The following is a 23,216-nucleotide window of genomic DNA, read 5'->3' on the forward strand; positions in this document are numbered from 1 at the left end:
TAGTAGATCTGTGTACAATGTTTGGGTTTATATAATTAAGGATATCCATACTATTTTAATAAAACGAAAATAGAAATGATTCTTTAGTTAGCAAAATTGCGTCGGACTAAAATAAATCAATATATGTTATTCATTCCAACCAAAAAAATTATACAATTAATTCATAATTAATCAAAATTAAGACAAAAAAAATATTTAGAACAACTAAAATAATATTTACTTTTATCCATGTTAACATATTTTTTTTACCATTTATACATAATTTTTGTTACCACCAGTACATATTTTTTTATAATTAATCCTGACTTAACAAATTAAACTAAGATAAATCTGAATATAATTAGTTAGAATTTGTCGATATACCAAATTAAATATAATTTGTGTAGATGTGAGTTACCTTTTAATTAAAACTTTTTAATTAAAACATAATTAGATTTCATTAACACGCCTATAAATATCAATAAAGCAATAATTTTTAATTAGTGATTTTTTTTAAAACTAAAATAACACTAAACTTTACATGTTTATATTTAAAATTATTATCAAATCATGCCATTAAAAATATCTAATAAATAAATTTCAGAGCCTAAAATTTTCATTTCAAATTAATTTTAAAAATCATATAATATTAAAAACAAACCGTGACACGAACCAGTCTAAATTAATTTTCTATAAACTTGTTATATTTACTGCACCTTGTATGGCATGTTGACGTTGTAACTCCAGTTGGTGTTCAAACTGGTTTGGTTATATTGAGATGTGCTCGACAGTAATTTCCCAACTGATAACAACGGTTTGGATTGCGTTTGTAAATAGGGTTCCAATCCCGGATGTAAGCATTTCAGTCCTTTTACTTCTTAATTGGGGTAAACCAGGATCCACATTATCCCCTCTCTTCCCCTGTATTGCTTACAATGTCCGCTATCGAAAAACAATCATCAGACTCAAAAGGCAAGCAAGCATACACGAAATATTAACCAAGATCGACTGAAGAAGAATTCTCTACTATTTATTCAATTGAGAGCTATGCATACAATGGAGGGAAGAAAGAATGGTCAAATGGATATAAACTTTTGTCTGCGCTCGAGAAGAAAGTGAAGGTAAAAGAAAATAAATTACTTTTGGTTATGTACTACCCTTCTACTAAAAGTCTACTAGAAGCAGCAAAATTTGTTTCTTTTTGTTGGACAAAGCCAAGACGGTCCAAAAAAATTATAGTTAGAATAATTACGGAACATAATCTAAAACTCAAGAAGACCCAATTTGTAAGATAAAGCCCATTTGAGACTTGATATAAATAGAGGACAACAACCTTATTGAGAGAGGTTGACAAATTAAGCAAAGAGATCATCTCCTAAAATTATAGTCTAATAATAATAATATTGTTGGCACATCATTTGGCGCTAGAAGGAGCTTTGCTTTAACAGATCCAACCAGAAAATGATTGTAAAAGAGATTGATTCGGGAACAGCCGGACCAACACAAGTGAAAGAATTGACGGCAGAACCTGCCGCTGATCCCTCGGCCTTCGATGACTGTGAGCTTCCAAAGCAGTTGACATTAAAGCCAAAATGTTTGTTTCCTCCACCTGAAGGCCTTCTTGAGGATCAACCGGAGAGCTGGAAAGATACACGTCAAAGAGACAAAAAGAGAAAATCTGTGTCAGATCAGCGTTTTAGAATACAAACCTCCAGAGGCAAAAAAGTTCTTTCAAGCGACATGCGACTACATTTAGAAAAGAAAGAAAAACTAAGAGTTCAAAACCAAGAGAATCTGGAAGAACCAGAAGAACCATTTGATTCAGAAGAAGAGCTAGAGCTGCTAGAGCGCGAGACTCGGAGGCTGCAGGCCAAACTCGCGCAAAAGCGTGAAATTCACCGTCTCGGACGAGAGCTCCAACAAACAACGATACAAAACAAAGAGCAAGATGAAGAATTTTATGATGATGACGATGATGCAGAGTATGAATACGAGCCATTGGCAGAATCGACCTATTCACAACCACGTGAGCGTCGACAACGGACAGTGCCATCCGCCGAGGTTTCATGCCAAACTGAATCCACGGAGTCCATATCACATGAAGAATTTGCTAAAATGCAAGAAGAAATCGCCCAAATGCATAACATCATGAGCAATAAATCAGGATTCGAAACTGTCTCTGAAAGCCCTTTATCCCTCCTCCTCGAGAAAGCACGTATCGACAGAACATTAAAAACCCCGTCCCTCGATTACTTCGACGGATCTTCAGACCCGTTAGCATTTCTCAACACATTCGACGGACGAATGGCTTTCTTCGGCCACTCTGAAATCACCCGTTGTCAGTTTTTCTCTACATGCCTTCAAGGCACAACACTCCGATGGTATAGCAATCTGTCCCCTCGATCCATCGACTCATGGGCAACCTTAAAAAGCAAGCCTTTTCATGGATGGACATCGGAGATCGACGGCTCGAGAATTCTCGAACGCCGTTATACGGATCTACCGGAAATGAGGTCCATGTGGTAGGAACCATTGATATGCCAGTTCTCTTTGGCTCACCACCTTGTCAGGTTTGGAAAGTCGTTAAATTTCATGTGATCAGTGCTTCTTCCAGTTTTAACGCCATCTTAGGCCGAACTACAATCACAGCCCTAAAGGCAATAACTTCAATCTCCCATTTGAAGATGAATTTTCCCACTGATTTCAGGGTCGGAAAAATGATTGGAGATCAAACGACCGCGAGACAATGTTACCTGACAACAGTTTCCCCAAAGAAAAAGGGGGAAGAAGATCTAGGAGTCAACCAGGTACTCGAGATTGACCCCCGCAACTCAATTGAATCTACAAACCAGAATTCATGTTTCCCTGCAGAAGAAATGGAAGAGATCGAAGTGGTCATCGGCAACCCATCAAAGACAACCAAGGTGGGAAAATGACTTCTTAAACATTTGAAATAAGATATCATTGACCTTGTTAGAGAATTCGCTAATATTTTCGCCTGGGACCCGAAAGATATGCCAGGAATCCCCGAGGTCGTCGCACGCCACTCTCTCCACATCAACAAAAACGTTGTTCCAGTACGACAGAAACATCGAATATTCTCCGATGAAAAAAGGGCAGTTATCGATCAAGAAATTGATCGACTCCTCGAAGCTAAATTCATCGAGCCCGTCCAGTTCCCCACATGGATCTCCAATATCGTTTTAGTCAAGAAACACAATGGAAAGTGGCGAATGTGTGTCGACTATTCGGACGTTAACAAAGCATGCCCCAAAGTCTTCTACCCACTCCCAAGCATCGATCAGCTGATCGACTCTACAGCAGGAAATGAACTCATTTCCTTTATGGACGCGTTTTCAGGGTACAATCAGATAAAAATGGATTCTCGTGACTAGGAAAAAACGACATTCATTACTCACAGAGGAGTATTCGGGTATCGAGTCATGCCTTTCGGAATGATTAATGCTGGCGCAACCTTCCAACAGATGATGGGCACAATCTTTGGCTCACAAATAGGAAAAACATGTTAATCTATGTCGACGACATGATAACCAAGTCCAAACTCGCCGTTAACCACTCACTTGATCTTCGTGAGACTTTTGAAAATGCTCGGAAGCATAACTTGCGTCTCAACCCTAACAAATGCTCATTCGGGCTTATGTCAGGCAAGTTCCTGGGGTTTCTGGTCACACAGCGAGGCATCGAGGCTGACCCCGCACAGACAAAAGCCATCCTAGAAATGGAGGATCCAAAATCCATTAAAGACTTGCAAAAGCTAACAGGGTGCATAGCAGCCCTTCAAAGATTTATCCCTCAATAGTCCAAAAGATGTCTTCCTTTCTTCGCCACCATAAAAAAGGCTTCAAGGTCAACATCATTCGAATGGAACGATGAGTGCAAATCCAGCTTCACATAACTCAAAACATTTTTAACGAACCCTCCCATCCTCACTAGGCCAATCCCAGGCGAAGCTCTTCGCATTTATCTGTCGGCGTCCGATGAAACAGTTGCAGCCGTCCTTGTTCGACTCGACGAAGGGAGGGAGGTCCCCGTGTACTACATTAGTCACTCATTGTGGGACGCTGAAACCCGGTACCCTCAGGTCGAAAAGCTCGTATACGCCTTGGTCATTGCAAGCAGAAAGCTCCGACATTATTTCCAAGCAAGGGAAATACATGTGTTGACAAATGCGCCGCTCAAAAGAATCTTGCACAAACCTGATATGACAGGAAGACTCGCCGCATGGACCATCGAATTAAGTCAATTCTACATCGAATATAAACCACGCACATCCATAAAGGCTCAGGTCCTCTCAGATTTTGTGGCAGAATGCCAATTCAAGACCAAAGGGTCAGACCCCGAGGAAACCCAGCCAAGGCCGTGGCTATTGTTTGTTGACGGATCATCGACCTCAAATTCTGGCGGCGCAGGGATAATTCTTATCAGCCCAGAAGGATTTAAAGTCCAGCAAATCCTTAAGTTCGAATTTCAAGCAACAAATAACGTGGCCGAATACGAGACATTAATTGCGGGATTAAAATTGGCAATGGACCTCGAGGTAGATATCATCGACATATTTGGCGATTCCCAACTGGTGGCTAAGCAAATAAGCGGAGAGTTTAAGACTCACAATGAAAGCATGGCTAAATACCTTGCAATGACATAAGAGCTGCTCAAAAAATTCTCCTCATAGAAGCTGTCAAATGTGGATAGAACAGAAAATCAATGGGCGGATTCCCTCGCCAAGTTAGCCTCGTCCAATCTGAAATTGAACCTCGACCCAGTATATGTTGACAACTTGAAATCCCCCGCTATCGACATGGTGATGGTCCACAATATTCAAAGCAATCCCGACTAGCGAAGCCCTATTCTCGAGTACATCCTAGAAAACAAACTTCCCATGGAAAAAAGTGAAGCCCGCGCTATCATGTTTAAGGCAAGAAATTATTGCACGATCGGTTCAGTGTTGTATCGACGTGCTTTAACTGAACCATTTCTCCGATGCTTAAGCCCAGAAGAGGCCGACCAAGCAATCCTCGAGGTTCACACGGGAATATGTGGCGAACATCTCGGAGGAAAGAACCTAGCTCTTAAAGTCATGAGACAGGGGATGTATTGGCCCACACTCCGAAAAGATTGTAAAAGTTACGTCCGCAAATGTCAGGCATGCCAACGACATGGGAACGTGAGTCATCGACCCACAACAGAGCTCAACTCGATCCTCGCTCCTTGTCCTTTCTATCAATGTGGAGTCGATATCTTGGGACCTTTCCCAACGTCTAGAGGTCAGTGTCAATACATCGTGGTTGCAGTCGACTACGCGGCGAAATGGGTCGAGGCAAAACCTTTCTCCAAGATCAGAGAAAAAGAGATGATTGAATTTTTTATGGAATATGTGGTGTTTCGATTTGGAATTCCAAGGATTTTAGTCTCGGATAACGGGACGCAATTTGTTGGCGCACAATTCGAGAAAGCTTTAAGCGACTTGAAAATCCAACACATCAAAGCATCGGTTGCATACCCACAGGCCAATGACCTTGCAGAAGTAACGAACATAACCATCTTACAAGGATTAAAGAAAAGGATAGAAGAAATTCCCCGATGTTGGGTTGATGAGCTCCCTAATGTGCTGTGGTCCTACAGAACAACTCCTCGAAGTGCAACAGGAGAAACTCCTTTCCGCCTCGCGTACGGTGTCGACGCCGTTTTGCCTGTCGAGATTAGCCTGATTTCCCCCAGGATCGAGGTCTTCGATCCCTCTCTCGCAGCTGAAGGATTGCGTTTTCACAATGACTTACTTGAAGAAACAAGAGAGGAATCTAGACTTCGCATGATCGCTCAGCAAGAGAAGACGGCGAGGTACTTCAACAAGAAAGTTAAAAATAGACGATTTAAAGTGGGAGACCTCGTCCTTCGAGACTCCGCCGCATCACAGCCAACAATCTCAGGAAAATTTAAACCAACATGGGAAGGCCCATACAAAGTATCGAAGGTCGTCAGCACAGGAACCTACGAGCTCTCGTACCTCGATGGTCAACCAATTAAGAATGCCTGGAATGGTATCCACCTCAAAAAATTCTACCAATGATTAATTCTCTATGTAATGATTAAAACTTCGAGGCCGCAGGGCCCTACCAAAAACCAACCCTCGATGCAATGAGGGTCGTTATGAGATCCCCATCGAGGGAATTTAAGTTATGAAAGCTTTAAGTCATTTTGCGAAAATACTATAATTCGTCGCCCGCTTACCCCACAAAAAGAAAGAGAAAGAAAAAATCAATCAAGTGGAATTATCTCTATATTATACCTTTAATAGATTCGACGACATGAAAAACTCAGTGTTATAAAAAAGAAGAAAAAAAGAAGAGCCAAGTAAAACAAATGTGCTTGATAGCTACGAACGGGGAACAATAACACAATATATTTTTGAAAAACGAATATTTTAACTATAGGAAAGTTATATCGCAACTCAAAAGAACACTTTAAGTTCTCAAAATAGAGATATCTCCTTAAACATAAACACACAGAATACCATCAAACAACAAATAAAATCCACCAACAGCGAGTAGCAAGAAATAACATAAATCTAAAGATCAACATCTGGAAAGCCTAAGTTCACAACTTCACAGAAACCATAAAGTCATTAAATAAAACTTAAAATCAATACATTATCTACGGGGCATTCCCCGCCTTCAATTCTTATCGGTCGGATCATCAGGACGCGAAGTTGCGAGGTCACATACATAGTCTTCAAAAGTGTGCCCCGTGACGTATATCCTCGATCCCTTTCTCAACATCCGTCTTCAAAGCGGTATTCTCGTCAACAATAAGCTTATATGATGAATTCATCCCATCAAGTTGAGGCTCAAAGGCCTCACACTTGACCCTCAGATTGTCGCGCTCTTTCTCAGCATCGCGAAGCTTCTGCTCGAGCTCCGACACCTGCGCATCCATCGATTGGCCTTTAACATCCATCTCACTTACTTTCTTTGACAATGCGGTGTTCGCATTAACCAAATCAAATGACCTTTTCTCTAAAATCGAGTAATTCGCCTCGAGCTTCTTCTTCTCTGCCCTAAGAGTGCTCACTTCAGCTTCCAACTTCGCTCGAGCCTCATCACTTCCACCGGCTCGAAATTCTTCCACGACATGCATGAAATCAGCGAAAAACTACCACAATTCAAAATTACAACAATCAAAAATGAAACAAGACAAGGTACTAAAAAAAAAAAAATTAATTAACATACCCTTCCAGCCCGGCTCTTACATCGATCCGCTAAATCCTCTCGACGACGCCCGTCGAAAGCAATCGCATCTTGAGGAAGATGAAAAACGTTGAAGACCCTCAGCGGCACAGTAATCCCACCTGTCCAGCGTTCGTGGGGTTGAATCTCGACCCTCACAAATTCTTTTTTTGATCGGAGGTCGATAGTAGGAGCCATTGTCGCCCTGTTACCAACCAATGTGAGGGTTCTGTTCACCCCACCAACCGACGCGTCCGCTTCACCAAACCCACCATCTCCACAATTTTTCTCTTCCACTTATCGACGTCCCCTCTTGCGAGAATTCAGATCAGCCGGCTCCACATCTGACACAGCCTTCCTAGGATCTTCTACAACTTTATTTCCTTGGTCATCCAATAACTCGATCGACACAGAATGCCCAGAGGGGGCACCATCAGCACTCTTCCTCGATGCTCTCTTAATAAGCAACATCATAGCCTTGTCCATCTCTCCTTTAACCCCGCTATTCAATATCTTCCCCAAAGAAGCTCCAGCCACTAATGCAAAACAAGCCAAAAGAAGAATTCATCACGAATAATATTAATACAAGAAGTAACAGTAAAAAGAAAAGGGGGAGAGAAGGAAAGAATACAACAATAAAAAAAAGAAGAAGGAACGAATCACTGAAAATTCCCCCCTTACAATCATGCATTTCTAAAAAATCAGGTTCCTTTAACTGAAGATGAGTGTACACTGATGCCACCCCATGAAACCCGTTCAAATACTTCACATCACACTTCTCGAGATTATTCAAGTAGTCGATAGTAAGCTGACTTACTTTCCCACACGGTTTCACGAATTCTAAATCCAGCCCCCTAAAATACAACTACTTGGAGTGATACCCCGAGTTAGAGGACCTAACACTGACAATCTTAACCCTTTTGTAAGGACAGTCGAAGTAAACCTGCCCATCGTGATACCTAACTGCATAAATCGAGAAGAAAAAACTTAAATGAAGGAATCAAATTCCTATCGCAACAGAGAGCGACAATGTGCGAGGGAATTGGGCGTCAACTGACAACCAATAGCCTCGAACATCGCCAAGAAAAATGGATGCATAGGTAGCCGGAGCCCGAAGTGAAAAAGGATTATCGGTATCCTATGCATCCCATACTCCGACATCATCCATACCCTTTCATCAGCAATCGACACTCGATAACGATAACCATTCGATAAATCCACGTATGATTTCAACTTACCTACTGGAGGATCCTTTGTAATATAATAACTTAAATAATTCAAACTCGACTTATCCCCAAACTCCTCCATACCCGCACGAAGACTATCCTCAACAATTCGACGCCTCCTCTCTAACGTTCGAGGGCTCAAAGGGGGCGAAGGGAGAGGTCCTGTAGGAACGCCCTTCAACAGTTCATCTTCGTTCATAAAATCAAAAGATCCACATTGCTCTAAATCGGGAATCTCCAAATTATTCAAATTCCAGAAAGATTCCTGATCACCCTCCTCGAGGGGCCGTTTACCAGGATCTCGACCAGAGACAGTACGGATAGATGACGAACTAGATTGATCCATTAAATTATTATAATCGAACAAACTAAATCAAGAGAAGTAAGAGGTAATATAGAGGTGGAAGATGACTCACAGGCGGTTACTGCAGATGCCGAGAATTTGAGATGAAATAGGAAGTAATCCGGTCAGCCGCTCCTTTTCTTTTAACTAGAATTAGAAGCCGAACAGTCCCAAGGCTCCAATGTCCAATCAATAGTCCCCAGAAAATAAAAACCAAAATACTTATACGTTTAAAAAAAAGAAGAAGAAAGGAAGCAAAGTTAAAGTACAACAATACGCACAACACATTCCTTTTTTCTATTTTATTTTTATCTTTACTTTTATTTTTACTTTACTAGCATTTAATCCTCTCGTTATTTTATTCCTTTTTACCACGCTTTGCTCATTTTGATAACTCTCATGTCCCGAAATAAAAGCGCAAATCTAAAGATAATTGCTTGAACTGGGAGGGGGACAAATGTTGAACAAAGACAAGACGACCCAAAGGAATCATAGTTAGAATAATTACGGAACATAATGTAAAGCCCAAGAAGGCCCAATTTGTAAGATAAAGCCCATTTGGGACTTGATATAAATAGAGGACAACAACCTCATTGAGAGAGGTTGACAAATTAAGCAAAGAGATCATCTCCTAAAATTATAGTCTAATAATAATAATATTGTTCGCACATCACTTTTCCATTTCTTATTGTAGAGTGCCTTGCATTGCATGAACACAAAATCTCAACCTGCAGGCTGCATTGCCGAACTAAGTCAGCTTTATATGTAGGAGCACTATATGAGGTCTGATATTCATAATGAGATGATGCACGAGGCTAAAGCCAGTTTCCATTACCAGTCGATGAAACGTAAGCCCTTTGCAAAGTTATTATTCTGGAAGGAGAATATTATTTTGTAAATCTGAAAAGGATTTTACATCTGTTCCCCATAACCTGCATGAATCAGTTTTTATTTAAACACAAACAATATCCTGAAAATTCTCAAATTTATGTACCTCCGAACTTGTTTAACAAGTTATATAAAATTCTTACATCATAAGGTAAACATGCAACGGGGATTTGGCAAAAATATGAGTAGAAAGTGTCTTGGCAAATGGCAAATCAAGTAAAACTTACCAGCTGTGGATCCCAACAGCACTGGCTCCCAACTTGTCGGCCTTCTCATCATCACCAACATGTATTGCTCTACAGGCTTCCACATTTACGTGGTCTAAATATTTTGAAACATTAGAAAACTTTTACCTATATACCCTGTTTCAGAAATTTAAGGTCCAGATGCATATGTGAAAGCCAATGAAGCAGTACATAAGATTCTCTGATATTGTATACAATGTAAACCCCCTTCATAATTACATAATAAGAATAGAATACTTGTGATTTTTTATGTATACCTAAAGCTGCTTTAAATATCATTGCATCTGGTTTTTCATATCCAACCTCCGAAGATATGATAACAGCATCAAACCTATAGAAGGGTCATACTAAAATTAATGCTGACCATTGTAATCATCTGCTCTGTCTGGGAAGGCTAAACAATACTGCAAATTTTGTATACTAAAACACATATTTAATATTTTGCATAGGTTGTGAAAGTTACCACAGTATCGAAGTTCGGGTATAGGGGAAGCTGGGTTAGCCCTACAGTTGGGACTTAAAGTGTGTTTTGTGGTCATTAGTTGGTACTTTCCAAACTTACAGTTTGTTTTAATTGTCTTCTTTGTTTCTCTCTTCTGCTAATTTTTGAAAAAATTAATTTATTTTATTAGTACTCTACACACCCATAGTTTTATTTATATTGTTCTTTGGTTTTTCTTTTGCTTAGTTTCAAGAGGAACATGCTAGCTATGTTTGCTTTGGTTCGTATTGGATGACGAACCAAACTGCATCTTATTGGCTATCTAACAAGTATCAAGGATGATCCAAGGCTCCCTACAGTAGCGAACATCATAAGCTGTTATAGATATCAAGATTCCAATAGTAAGTTTACAACAGCAATGAGAGGCTGGACAAGTAAGAGTATCGATGCTTACAGGTCTACAACATTCAAATCTTTCAATAGCTTCCTTAGACGATTATCGAAGTTGGATACAACAGCCAATTTAACTGTGCCATTGTGAGAGATATCAAACAATAAGTATAATATACAAACATCAATTTCAGATATATATTCATTAACAAAAAAAATTACTTGATAAATATTACCTCCGGCATCTTTGAGGATGACTATTGTTTCATGAGCTCCAGGTGGAAGACACCATGCATCACCATTTGCATAATACTGACAAGAAACAAGCAGCCGTGTGAAAATCCAGCATCAACTTTAACAGGAGACAGGCAGTGATGATATCACAACATTCCTTCGTGGTCAACTGCTAACAAAGTCATCTATATATATTTGACAAAATAGAAATTGGAGCACTGGACGAACTCAATACCCTGCCCTCAAATGCAAATAAAAAAGTATCATGTTTAAGTACCTGGTAAACTTCTTCGAAATAATCGTCTCTGGCACAACCTGTGGCTTCAGAAACAACAAGTCTCCAGAATGGCCTTCCATCTCCCTGTTATTAACATGGATAAATATAAGGTATTTTATATCCACATATTTTATTTCTCACCATATTTATGTGGGAAATTTCTTAAATAATCTATGTTATAAATTCTTAAATACCTTACAAGGCACGGCAACCAGTTTAATAGAAAAGATTCCGAGTGTTCTTTATTAGTTACTCGTCTCATTTTTACACAAACAATATGAAGGAGATAGGACAGGTAAACCACATTTTCTTTTTGAAATTAATTTGAGGTTATCAGCTATGCTTAGCCATAAATATGTGTTTTGCTAAATCTTTTCATAAACTATTTTCATGTTCCTGTAGCTCTAGTTAACTTTTTAGCACTTTTTCTACCAGGAGACCGGAAATCTAAATAACGAGCAGGCCCTATGTGCGAATATGTTTATGTGACATGTATATTAGAATGCATTTACATCATGGTAATTTGTATGATGTAGACTCTAGTTAAGTACTTTACTCGGTAAAGAGCATCAAAGCATTGAATACTACATCAAACAAAAGAGAAATACGATAATTCTATATTTTGTGGTTAAATGTGAAGCACAAGTCAACATGCATAAGAAGAAATTCTAGTCTTTTTTGGCCAGCTGCACGCACACTCACCAACTTTGCTTTTAAAAAGGCTTGAACCCTCAACCTCCTCCACACAGCGGGGTGGAGGGTGATGGCACTGGGCCAATAGCCTATTCGTGAAGAAAAGAAAAAGAAAAATCGTTTCACCTGGTATCGAAGTCTTTCAGGCCATGGTGCAGAAAAGGCTCTTTTAAATCCTTGCTTTATTTCAGCAGGGGACATACTCAGACCTGTCAATGCCACTGATATTAACTCCTCCGAATGCACACATTTATAAAACAAAACTGAATATTTATAGATTTATATCCATCCTAATCAGCCCAAAGAATAGTACATTTAGAAAAGCCAGAAAAAACAAAATTTTGCACATTAATAATTTCAAATGATTGAACTGCCCTTTTATAAAATTAATTGTTTCCTGCAATTTTGTCAATGTAACAACTTATATTTTCGTGCAAAGATTCTTGAAATAGCAACAAGTAAATTTGATAAGTTCCCAACTCTCTCAACACTTTACCATGTTAAGCTACCAACTCCAATATCCCAACACCTTAAACAGTAGAGCAGCATTTCTAGATCATAGCTATTTAGCATGATACCAAGAACTATAAGCATTGTTCTTAAACGCACTATGCAGCAAAGGTCTCTTCTAAGTTCTAACGATTAATGGTATTCAAATATTTTGTATATAAAAGATTAATTTATGTCTAACCCCGCATAATTCTGTTTCTTTTTTAGCCTACTCTCACCTTAATTGTCGGATTTTGACAAAATGGTCTAAAACAAATTATATAGCGAAAACGAAAAAAAATGAAAAGAAGAGCTAACCATATTTAAGAGCAATGGAGGAGTAAATATCTTCAACAGGATGAGCTAATTGCAAAAGGGTACCTCCAGCATCCAACAACAATGCATCATACTTTCTCTTCACTGTGTTAACTGCTACAATCACACTTCATAATTTTAAATATTTATATAAAGCTAAAACTACAGTGATATAAAAACTTAAACTTTATTAAATGAAATTGAAATATAATGACCTGTATGAATTGTGCTTGCAGATGATGATGAATAGTTATAATTTCGAACACCCAGAATAGGATTTTTGGGGAAGTTGAAAATGAATGGTTTGAATTTAAGAGCTCTGAAGAGACAACAAGTTGCGTCCATTGAAGTGAGTCGACTCGGTTGAGTCAGGAGGAGCACTGTTCGATATTCACGAGAGAGAGAGAGGAGAGAGGAGAGAGTTTTATTTATTTTATTTCGATATTCACGAGAAAGAGGGAGAAAGACTGAGAGAATGTGTTTTATTTATTTATTTATTTTATTTTTTGAAGGGGAGAGCGAGAGAGAGACTACGTATTTTTTTATGAAGAGATATAAACTTTAGCCGATTAAAATGCTTGAATCTGGGTGTTTTCATAAATATCTAAATTTTATAATCTTTTTGTGAAAATATAATTATTTTATAAAAATATTTATAAAAGTACATTTTGAAACTTGAATCCTAAAAAATATTTACATAAATACATTTTGCAAATTTATAACATAATTTCCAACATAAATGGCCATCGAAATACATCATATTACACAATTCAAAATAAATACTAATCCATTATACAACATCCTAATTTTGCAAATATTTTCATAAAAAATAATATTTTTACAATTTTTATCACAAGTTAGTATAACTGTTAATATTTTAGAAACTATCATTTAATATAATACCAAATTTTAAAAATTAATTCAAACTTTGAATAACCTTATTTTTAATTACAATTAATTACAACAAATTTCACCATAAAAAAAATTACAACAAATTTCGATATACACGAACATATATTAATATCCAATTTATTCAAGCCTTAAAACAAATTACTGTTTCCAAAATTTCCATAAATTATTATATTTATATTAAATACTGTTTCTGGATTTTCGGTTTTCAAATCAAACTCAGAATGCTCATCTCAAACTACACCTAAATGTTTCTGAAAGTTTGGTTAAAGTTATGGGACTTTGCATCTGTGGAGGAGCCAGGTGGCACTAGGGTAACACCTTGCAAAACAATTTGGTTTATACTGTAAAAGCTAGAAGCATATGACCATTGAATCATGCAAACATCATAAAAATTTACTGAAATCTGTGAAGCAGAGTTGATCTTGATCACCAAAAGTGCTTATTTCTAGACGACCTTCGAAACGGTATGCTAACAAATAATTCATTGCTATATACCAATCCCCCAAAACAAATCACTACGAATGCACCTAGTAACAACCAGATGCGTATGTTAACTTCAAGGCTAGCTGCTAGCTGTCTTACGACAACCAAATAGGAACCCATCTTTCTATGCTTTGAATATTTGAGGGCCAAGGGTGGTAAGGTCTACAATGCACAGGCAAGTTTTAGAATTATATTATGATTAGAATGGAATCTATACTATAGTAGTAGTGTTATATTCATAGTGGGAATTACTCTGAACTTCTTGATTCCGAGTCCATGTATGTGAGCGTAAAATCAGTCAAGTTAAACCTGCCAACCGGCAATTACTGGGGAACCACCATTTCGGTTATTCAATGTTTTCAAAGATTTGCTGAAAGGTCCAGAGAGAGCCATAAATGAAAGATTGTCCTGTATTCCCCTCAAAACACCTAGGATTCTACTCCAGTGCCATACAGGCGAGTTCTGTCCGTGACTTCCTGGAGTTGATCCAAAAGCTGCTCACATTATTACAAAAAGATGAATAATTATGAAAGATAAATGTAAAACCCAATATATATCGACAACAAACCTTAGACCAAGACATGTTTACACATGTGAAAGATGGAATCAATAAGGAAAAAGTGTATATAAATTTTAGACGGAATGGCTTACCTCATGTGGTAGGTATTAGATACCAAAAAAGAATAAATTCCATCAAGGAGGTGATATAACTCTATGGTGGAATAACTTTGCAAGTGATCTGCGCTCACAGTCCTGCATATCATTTACAAGTAATTAGAGAACTCAACTACCAAGGATTTCAGGTTTTAGATTGTCTTTGTAAATGTGTTAATTTCTTGTTGTTCTAAACTTCCCTAATTTCGATTTAAAAAAATGAATGTGAATAAAAACAAACAAGTTTAGTGTATTATATATTTATTACAAGTTAGTTTAGTCTCAAATTCAGGTTTGAACCGAGCTGTGTTGTGTCATTTTTGGATTTGGTCTCTATAATGTGTCAATAATAGAGTTGGATTCTAGGTCCTGTGAGACTCTCACCCCCAACAAACCTCCAATAATAGATTCTGACATAAACATGAATATCTAGTACATACTCGATCTTCAGAGTGCCAACAGTATAGAGTATCTGGCGTGACATATCTAAGGTTAAGATAATTAATCAAGTTGCTAAGCAAAAAAAAAAGAAAAAAAGAAAAAGAAGAGGAAAAATCAAACCTATGTGTGGGAGACTGGGAGTACGAAGAGGTCTGAGGCAACAAGAGTTGCTAAAAGTATTGTTTAGCTAATAACTAATATCCCCCTACCAGTAATAGTTGACAACCAAGATGAGCCGAAGATTCCAGATGGATGCCAAAAGTAGCTAGTTGATGACCAGCAAAGAGTTACAGTTGGAAGTTCTATGTAACTAAATAAGATGCGCGAAAATCTACGGGATGCAAACTGCAATTTGCAAATTCACGCTAACACTTACTAGAGCTAAGTTGGAGGATTTAAACCAAATCTATGCACAGAGATCTTACCGAGCCAGCTCCAGTAATACATTATTCTTTCTATTTACTTGAAGAATGAAAAAAATAATATGTTCAAACGCAGGGTGTTCAATATCTTACCTTGAACATATTAAGCATGAGTCCTTTATGAGGATTCATTCTCTTCAGTTTCAAGAATGTATATCCAAAGCTCAGTTGATCTCGTGACGTGAAACGATCAACTTCATTGAACCATAAGCATGAAAATAAGTTAGACATTGGCGTGTGTGCCCTGATTATAAATGATCCTTCAGGTACATCTGTTAATAAACATCATTAACAAAATTAGAAGAGATTCTTGCAATTAATTACAGGTTGAAAGTTATACATAATTTTCAATGTAGGTTAAAGGCATTGGTGACGCACAACTTGGAAGAGGAGTATTTGGATCTTGAGGGTCAAACTTGGTAAGGCCATCAGACTGGTAAAAGTTGAACTGTTCATCAATGGCTGTGTGATTGTACTTATTTAGATGCTTATTTTGGAGTACCTCCTCCCAGACACAGTGGCGAGTATAATGATTTGAGATTGCATACTCTGATCTTGTCCGCCACAAAAAGTATTCAATGATCAGCAGTGGATCAGTTGTAAGTCGCAACTTGCTGTCAAGCCAAACAGAATACCTAAAACAAAAAAAAAAGAAAAAAAGAAGAGGGATTATTAAGCAAAGAGGTCGACACATGTTTACAGAACAAATATAAGTTCTAAGGTCTATAGAGAGAAAAGGATAGAGCAAGGATCACCTAGAGGAAGGAAAGAGGCGATGTGATAAAAATTTCGGCACCTTTCCAGTTTTCCTCATGTCCTCGTATGGCAAGTTCCTTACAACAACAATTCTCCATAATCCAACATAGCCACTATCATCAGGAGCACTTCCCTCCGACTTGAGTTTAAAGAGGGTAGACTCGTCAACAAACATCACAAAGCAAACATTCTTCTTCGAATAGCCAGTAATCTGTAACAAGCAACTTCAACATCAATCAGATTAGGAATACATATGCTTACTTGCCAGAGTGCTAACACTGATAGATAAAGTTGTAAAGAACACCAAACATGAAATATAACAACAATCTAATGGGACGATGAGAATTCATAAGCAATAGAAATATTTGCGTACTTTTTCAATTATGATCAAAGTTACCATTTTTATAGGTAAAACAAATAAAGCCTGCTCATTCAGATGATAGCAACATGTTGCACATTTAAAATTTGCATCTTTAAGGCAGTGTCCACAACATAACGAAGAGTTGTATCTGTGGACAGGGCTCCACATATTAGTAGGCCTCCAATCAGATGCAAGCACTCTTACCCTATCACTAAAGAGGTGTGCAAAAACTTGAACCCATCACCACATCTACAAACCAAACGCTTATACTTCAACACAAGGCACCAACTTATTTTATCATTAATCTACCTGCAGAGTTTTCAATAAAGTAATACAAGGAGACATAAATCCACCTGGTTCAAATTAATAAATTATATATCTGAAAATATTTCAGTGTATCTTTGTTGAACGGAAGTATATTACAATGCATTTGACGAGTCTTTCCATTGTAAAATAAGCTGATTCAACTTGAAGTTTCTAGCATATAGTGTTAGGTACAAACAATTTATAGAAGTGGTGAGGTGATTAACGATATATTTCAAGTGATATCATGACTATCATTGCAATCAACCAATTCCTAGAGCACGGGATAATGAAGAGTTGCAGTTATCAACCAAATATTCTATACTCTTATCCTGAGATGTTACATCTATTTCAGACTTTAAAAATATGCAATTCATTACCAATTTGCTTGTAGGCCTCCTCAAAAAGTCAGAGCTTCCAAAAATGCAGGAAGATACCACAACAATACAAGTAGTCATGTAATCCTCATCCTTCTTGTCCAGATCGAATCCAGTGCTTGGGAACCCTTCTGGTCCTTTGACAAAACCACAATGAATTGTTTGGTTTTTTCCGAAAAAGGATTGCTCTCTTTCTTCAAGAGTTTGATGTCCTCCAAATCTAGGGTAAGAAGAATCATTCAAGGAACTTTTCTCTCTATCTACAAATTGCAATGTAAAATTTGCAAAATTGGTGAATTCGTGGGGCTCTACAAGATCATTAACTGAATCTAGTAATCCAACCTTGCATGGAGAAAATCCTGAAACATTAAAATGGAGCAATGATTAAAATTTCATTAGAATCTTTTTAACAGCAACAAAAGGCAAATACTATATACCCAAAGACCTCTTGGTCTAGAGGTATCTCCCTCTCTCCTTTTACGAGATGTAACTACAAGTGGTATTTTTTTCACAAGTGAAAAACTTCTGTAATATTGAGTACAAAAAGCTTAATATTGACAGAAATGTATCAATATAAAAAATGAAAAACACTACAATGAAAATTTTGCAGAAATAAGTTACAACATAGTTAATTTATTATTATTATTATAAAAATTATAATAATAATTAAAATAATAATAAATAAAACAATATTAATAAACTAGCATAAAACAATAATTACAAAGTGCTTTTAATTGACGTAATCACTAGCAGAGGTTCCAGATAATTCAGTGAGAGTTTCTCGCAAAAGGGTGCCAATATTTCTATCAACATTTATTGGCAAGAAACATCTCATATTATATATATGATACTACAAACTACCTTTGACAATTTAGATAGCTTCCTAATCAAAAGTCATTTCCTAGTTTAAGGTACTTTTCTAGTTTATTAATTCAACTATATATTAAACTTTAGTAATACATAGATGAGTATTACAATTGTAGTTAATGAAACTTTCCTCGTTTTTTCTGTCCCTTTCTCTGTACTTTATTTTGACTAATTCTAACAAGATATTGTATTTGTAAGGCTTTGGTCTAATTCAAAGTGTACTTAGATTTAAAGTCATCTAGATAGGTTGTTACCCTTACTCAGTATATGTTTTCCCCTAACTTTGGTTGCATTGTGGATAATCAAAAGACAGGTTGCCTGTTTTAAGATGTAGAGGGACATTTTACAATTTTTATTGAACTTTTAACACAATGCAAATTTAATAAATTAGTTTTCTAGTATACATGTGCAAGACTTGTGATATAATTACTGGAAGACACTGGAGTATCATAATAAACGATTAAGGTAATTATTTAGTAGGCTTGATGGTGGGAGTTATAGTTCCATGTATTTAATCCATTCATTATGTAGATTAAAACCCAACAGTGTATACAAAGGGCCCGTCCTGCTCCTGTATAAACCTTACATGATCAAACCTAAGATGCTTCTCAGTCAACAAAAATCTTTTAAATAGTCAAAATTATTATCACAATCTGAGAGGGAAAATTTCATTGTTACAGAGCATATCTTGAATTTAATTAATACTATTTGGAATTTTAGTATAATGCAAACTTTAGCTCAGCTACAAAGCTAACTATGTTTTTCTTGCAATACTGGTGTATCGTGTATGCATGTGCAAGGTACTTTACTAAATATGGGGTAATAAATATTTATGAGCAACATACTGGTTTATATCTTGGTCTAGACCTGGATTTAGGATTTTCCACCTTCGAATCAGTCTGAAATCCCTATTCTTTTAATTAAAAAAAATTCCCTTGCAACTGTTGTCTAGATTATGAGCATAACTTAACATTAGGCAATTAGGCATCAAGCTAAATTCCTAAACAAGTTCCTCAGCCTAAATTGTGTATTTTATAAAGAAAGTGATTGCCTACACTTACGGATGTCAGGAAAATTAAAATGATTTCTTCGCGAAGCAATTAATCAAATTCATCCAGCACAAATCACATGAAATACATATCGTTAAACAAAAACTTACGTGGTCGACGGGGTGTTTTTTTTGGTCTGTCTGTTGATAATGCTTGTACTTCTCCCCCAGATGAAACTATTTCAGTCCTCTCACCTGAATAGATAAGTTAACGTCATAATTGCAAGCAGTAGATGAATTATCCAGAAAAACATTTAAACTATAATTGATGAAATTTAAAGAACGTAAATAAAAAGAGTAACTATTGGATTCTTATCATATTCCAGAAAGGTTAAACTTTTACAATGATAATAGATATGTTAGTTCTATCTTTCTGCATATACTAGAAAATCTAGCTTGAACGATAAATTTCAATGACAAAAAAAAAATTAAAATAAGAACCATAATGAGTTACTATATTTTTAAGTGAAAAGTTCATATTTTTCCACGAGATAGAAAGTGAAAAACCCCTTTAACCTAAGCTCTATCTAATAATTTTTTTTATTAATAGCTGCAAATCCATTTCTAAATTCCTAACATAGATATATATTACACACGAGTCCAGAACATAGTGTTAGTCAAGTAATATGGCAGGCGAAAGCACACTATCCTATAACTCACCGTGAACAATAATCTTCAAGCCAAAAACTGCTAAGCAAATTGAGACTAATGTAGCACTTGAAAAAACCCAAAACAAAAGCCTTCTTCCAGAAAACCGACCCAACTTCCGCCTACGTGTAGCCCTCTGGCCCTGGTCATTCTCAATAGATTTATTATCTGGACCAATTAATGTCCTTCTTTCCGCTAACAATTCGCTACTCTGCTTATAAAGAGACATTGTAGCATCCCTCTCGCACTATAAATTAAAACCAGATCAGCTCTACAATAACATCACTGATTCAGTGTCAAAATAAAAATATATCAGTGCAAATTTCCAACTAAAAGTTAAACAAGCAATTACCCCATCATTTCTAGTTATCTGACTTATCGCATAATTAAATGAGCAACTCATGGAAATCTGAGTCCTGACTAGCTATTAATTCAGCTAAACTAAAAGACAAAAACTTACACAGTTCATAAGTTTCATTAGTAAAGTTTAATGTAAACACTGTAATCAAATCATAACGAAGAACAATTGAAGCCAGAGATTGAATTTCAAAAAATTTAATCTTGTAATCATTAAACATGAAACCCTAATAGCAAACAAGAAAAGAGACACAGATCATGAAATAGATAAAGAAAATAAATCAAATGCAATGACAAATTGATGCTAAAAGTATACATACATACATATATAAGATGCAGCATTGATGAGAATAATCTGAAAATTTGGAAACTAAAAGCAGAAAAAATACCCAAAATGTGAGATTTGTAAAAGCTGGTTACATGTCTGAACACTGGAACTGTATTAACAATAACAACATACTCGATCACATGTTCGTTTCAAGTGAAATACAAATTTTATTTCTATTAAAAATAATAATATGGATGCACAAGTAAGCGCTGAAATCTGATTAACTTGAGTAATTAAGTACGGAAAACCGGAAACTTTCGAGAACAGAAATTAATTTTTTAAAAATTTAATTGAGCTTGGATGGCTTAATAATTGTTTTTCATCCAAGTGTTATGTATTAATAAATGACTCTTAGTTTTTCATATGATTATCTCAATTACCGGTAATATTTGACTCTTCATTTTTCTTTTAACGTCCTAACTACGGGCCTATATAAGGCTCGCTTGTACTTTATTCATGATATAAAATTATAAGATAGAGTAAAATTCTATGGAGTCCACCTTTTAATTGGAGTTCTCGGAGTCCATCTATGTTCTGCAAATAAAATATTTTATAAAACGTGTTATCTTACAAAACATATTTCACAAATATCATTATTTCAACATATATTTACAAGTAAAATATGTATGTTCTGCAACATGAATATTTATGTTCTGCAAGCTAAGTATGTTTTGTAAAATAATATATTTTGCAACGTTCTACTTGTAAAATCTATGCGATCTGCAAGTTTTTTAATAAAATTGTGATATTTGTAGAATATCATTCGAAAAATAATACGTTTTGCAACAATTTAAGCTATATTTTACTTGCAGAACATATATGAACTCCTAGTACTCCAATGAAATAGGGGACTTCGTAGAACCTAACCCTAATCTCTTTCATTATTATCTAACTTTCTATCAATCTCTCTTATATATATTATATATAACAAAAAATGAATTTTCATACTTGTTGATATATTATGAACTAAGCAATTTTTTTATAAGGATGTTAATAATTCACTTCTTAATTTTTATTATTACACTTTAATTGCTTTATTATTAAAAATTGACTTTTTATACTATGAGATTTTATCAACCGAAATATAGTTTAAAAATAATTTAACTAATTATGTTTTAACTAAATTTTAGGCATGACTAGTGATAAGTCTGCACTCTTCTGGGTTGGACCTAAGGTCGGATGTGACTGTACCTGAAACAGAATGTCAAGTGGAGATGTAATCTCCGGGGACACCTCCGGTGCAAGAATAGTATTTAAGTCAAGTTTTAGAGTTTTAGAGAGAGAAAGTCAGAGAGAAGGTACAATTTACTAACTTGTGGAAAAATGTGACCCCTTTTTCCTTTGCTTTGCTGGGTATTTATAGGGAGGGGAACATGTGAGTGGCACACGTGCCTGGGGCTGTCATGCTTACTAGCGTAGGTGGCGGCGGTGTCAGGCGTAGGCTTCTGACGACTAGTGATGTGTAAGGAGCCCCCACGTGGGTGTTAGTCGCCCATGTGGGGTGTTAGTAAAGTTTATCGGGCATTGCTTGGTTTGCCCGAGTGCAAGGCTCGGATGTAGAGTTGATTTGGGCCCGTCTTTTGGGCCTTTAAGCGGGCCTGAGTCTGACCGAATGAGATAGGCCTATTCTCTGGGACTGGACGAATAGGATGGGCCTATCATTTGTCCTTACTCCTTTATATAACTTTTAGTTGGATGGGGGAGTAGGTCGTCTCCCAATTTTGGGTGATGATGTTGATTTGAAGTGGTGCCCCCCGGTGTAAGGTGGTTTCGACCGTCTTCTAATTTTGATGGCGTTGAGTTGAGATTAAGTTGGTGCCCCCAGTGGAATGCGGTTGAGATCGTTTTTCATTTTGGGCGATGTTGAACTAAAGTTAAGTTGGTGCCCCCTAGTGGAATGCGGTTGAGACCGTATTCCATTTTGTGTGGTTAAATTGAAGTTGAGTTGATGCCCAATAGTGAAATGCGGTTGAGACCGTCTTCCGTTTGGGTGGTTAAATTGAAGTTGATTTGGCGGCCTTCAATGGAATGCAATTGAGACCGTTTTTCATTTTGGGCGGTTAAATTGAAGTTGAGTTGGTGCCCCTCAGTGGAATGCGGTTGAGACCATCTTCTAGTTTGGGCGATGGTGATTCGAAGTTGAGTTGATGCCCCCTAGAGGAATGTGGTTGAGACAGTCTTCCATATTGGGCGGTTGAATTGAAGTTGAGTTGGTGCCCCTTAGTTGAATTGAAAGTGTTTTTAAAGTGAAAAGGTAACAGTTGAAATTTTGAATTGTTTTGAAAAATGAGGGTTTTTGGGGAATTGAACGTCGAAAAATTGGGGAATGTGCATTGATGATGGTTATCAATGATATGTCATCAATGCACGGGCTGGGGACGTGGGGAGGTTATGCTAGAAATTAGGGGCGTGAGCGCGTTGGGAGGAGAACCATCATTTGGCGGGTTTTGTGGCCACCAATGACGTGCTACCATGTGGCCTTTGACGGTTTTAT

The 23,216-nt window shown here is 36.8% G+C and overlaps 3 protein-coding genes across 8 annotated transcripts; all 3 read right to left on the reverse strand.

Annotated features, from left to right (window-relative positions):
- Positions 1–6,448: 6,448 nt before the first annotated feature.
- On the reverse strand, positions 6,449–9,123 carry LOC141701575 (uncharacterized). The gene is made up of 3 exons (XM_074505204.1): positions 8,866–9,123; positions 7,227–7,759; positions 6,449–7,149 (listed from the first exon to the last, which is right to left on the reverse strand). The coding sequence occupies exons 2-3, from the start codon at positions 7,419–7,421 to the stop codon at positions 6,730–6,732; spliced, it is 615 nt and encodes a 204-aa protein (XP_074361305.1). The 5' UTR covers positions 7,422–7,759; positions 8,866–9,123; the 3' UTR covers positions 6,449–6,729.
- A 147-nt stretch (positions 9,124–9,270) lies between these two features.
- Positions 9,271–13,233, reverse strand: LOC141701573 (uncharacterized). 2 transcript variants are annotated; one of them, XM_074505202.1, is made up of 10 exons: positions 12,981–13,233; positions 12,769–12,882; positions 12,088–12,170; positions 11,269–11,352; positions 10,994–11,069; positions 10,822–10,894; positions 10,183–10,256; positions 9,908–10,001; positions 9,628–9,724; positions 9,271–9,527 (listed from the first exon to the last, which is right to left on the reverse strand). In XM_074505202.1, the coding sequence occupies exons 1-9, from the start codon at positions 13,108–13,110 to the stop codon at positions 9,661–9,663; spliced, it is 792 nt and encodes a 263-aa protein (XP_074361303.1). In that variant the 5' UTR covers positions 13,111–13,233; the 3' UTR covers positions 9,271–9,527; positions 9,628–9,660. The 2 variants fall into 2 exon arrangements, with proteins under 2 accessions (XP_074361303.1, XP_074361304.1); XM_074505203.1 differs by having other exon boundaries at positions 12,769–12,879; positions 12,981–13,232.
- A 763-nt stretch (positions 13,234–13,996) lies between these two features.
- Positions 13,997–20,986, reverse strand: LOC141701578 (putative hexosyltransferase MUCI70). Of its 5 annotated transcripts, XR_012566832.1 has the most exons (10): positions 20,784–20,984; positions 20,050–20,322; positions 19,501–19,584; positions 17,478–17,833; positions 16,433–16,644; positions 16,056–16,312; positions 15,771–15,949; positions 14,812–14,913; positions 14,413–14,654; positions 13,997–14,322 (listed from the first exon to the last, which is right to left on the reverse strand). XR_012566832.1 is itself a non-coding variant. In XM_074505211.1 (9 exons), exons 2-8 carry the CDS (start codon positions 20,264–20,266, stop codon positions 14,854–14,856), a joined length of 1,365 nt encoding a protein of 454 aa, XP_074361312.1. In that variant the 5' UTR covers positions 20,267–20,322; positions 20,784–20,986; the 3' UTR covers positions 13,997–14,636; positions 14,812–14,853. The 5 variants fall into 5 exon arrangements, 4 of the variants coding, with proteins under 4 accessions (XP_074361312.1, XP_074361310.1, XP_074361311.1 ...); XM_074505211.1 differs by having other exon boundaries at positions 13,997–14,636; positions 20,784–20,986; XM_074505209.1 differs by having other exon boundaries at positions 13,997–14,654; positions 20,050–20,284.
- Positions 20,987–23,216: the final 2,230 nt, after the last annotated feature.

This window comes from Apium graveolens, unplaced genomic scaffold (genome assembly GCF_009905375.1).
Source record: "Apium graveolens cultivar Ventura unplaced genomic scaffold, ASM990537v1 ctg4114, whole genome shotgun sequence".
Lineage (NCBI taxonomy): Eukaryota > Viridiplantae > Streptophyta > Magnoliopsida > Apiales > Apiaceae > Apium > Apium graveolens.

Bases quoted from the DNA above. Each gene is read 5' to 3' on its own strand.
- LOC141701575 (XM_074505204.1), bottom strand. From the start codon at position 7,421: ATGGCTCCTACTATCGACCTCCGATCAAAAAAAGAATTTGTGAGGGTC. The intron at 7,150-7,226 runs GTATGTTAATTA...GAATTGTGGTAG, and splicing joins GTAAGAGCCGGGCTGGAAGG to TTTTTCGCTGATTTCATGCA.
- LOC141701578 (XM_074505211.1), bottom strand. From the start codon at position 20,266: ATGTCTCTTTATAAGCAGAGTAGCGAATTGTTAGCGGAAAGAAGGACA. The intron at 19,585-20,049 runs GTGAGTTATAGG...TTATCTATTCAG, and splicing joins CTTGAAGATTATTGTTCACG to GTGAGAGGACTGAAATAGTT. The intron at 15,950-16,055 runs GTGCGTCACCAA...GTTTATTAACAG, and splicing joins AAATACTCCTCTTCCAAGTT to ATGTACCTGAAGGATCATTT.
- LOC141701573 (XM_074505202.1), bottom strand. From the start codon at position 13,110: ATGGACGCAACTTGTTGTCTCTTCAGAGCTCTTAAATTCAAACCATTC. The intron at 12,171-12,768 runs GTTAGCTCTTCT...TGGCATTGACAG, and splicing joins CTCCATTGCTCTTAAATATG to GTCTGAGTATGTCCCCTGCT. The intron at 9,725-9,907 runs GTAAGTTTTACT...TGATTCATGCAG, and splicing joins GCTGTTGGGATCCACAGCTG to GTTATGGGGAACAGATGTAA.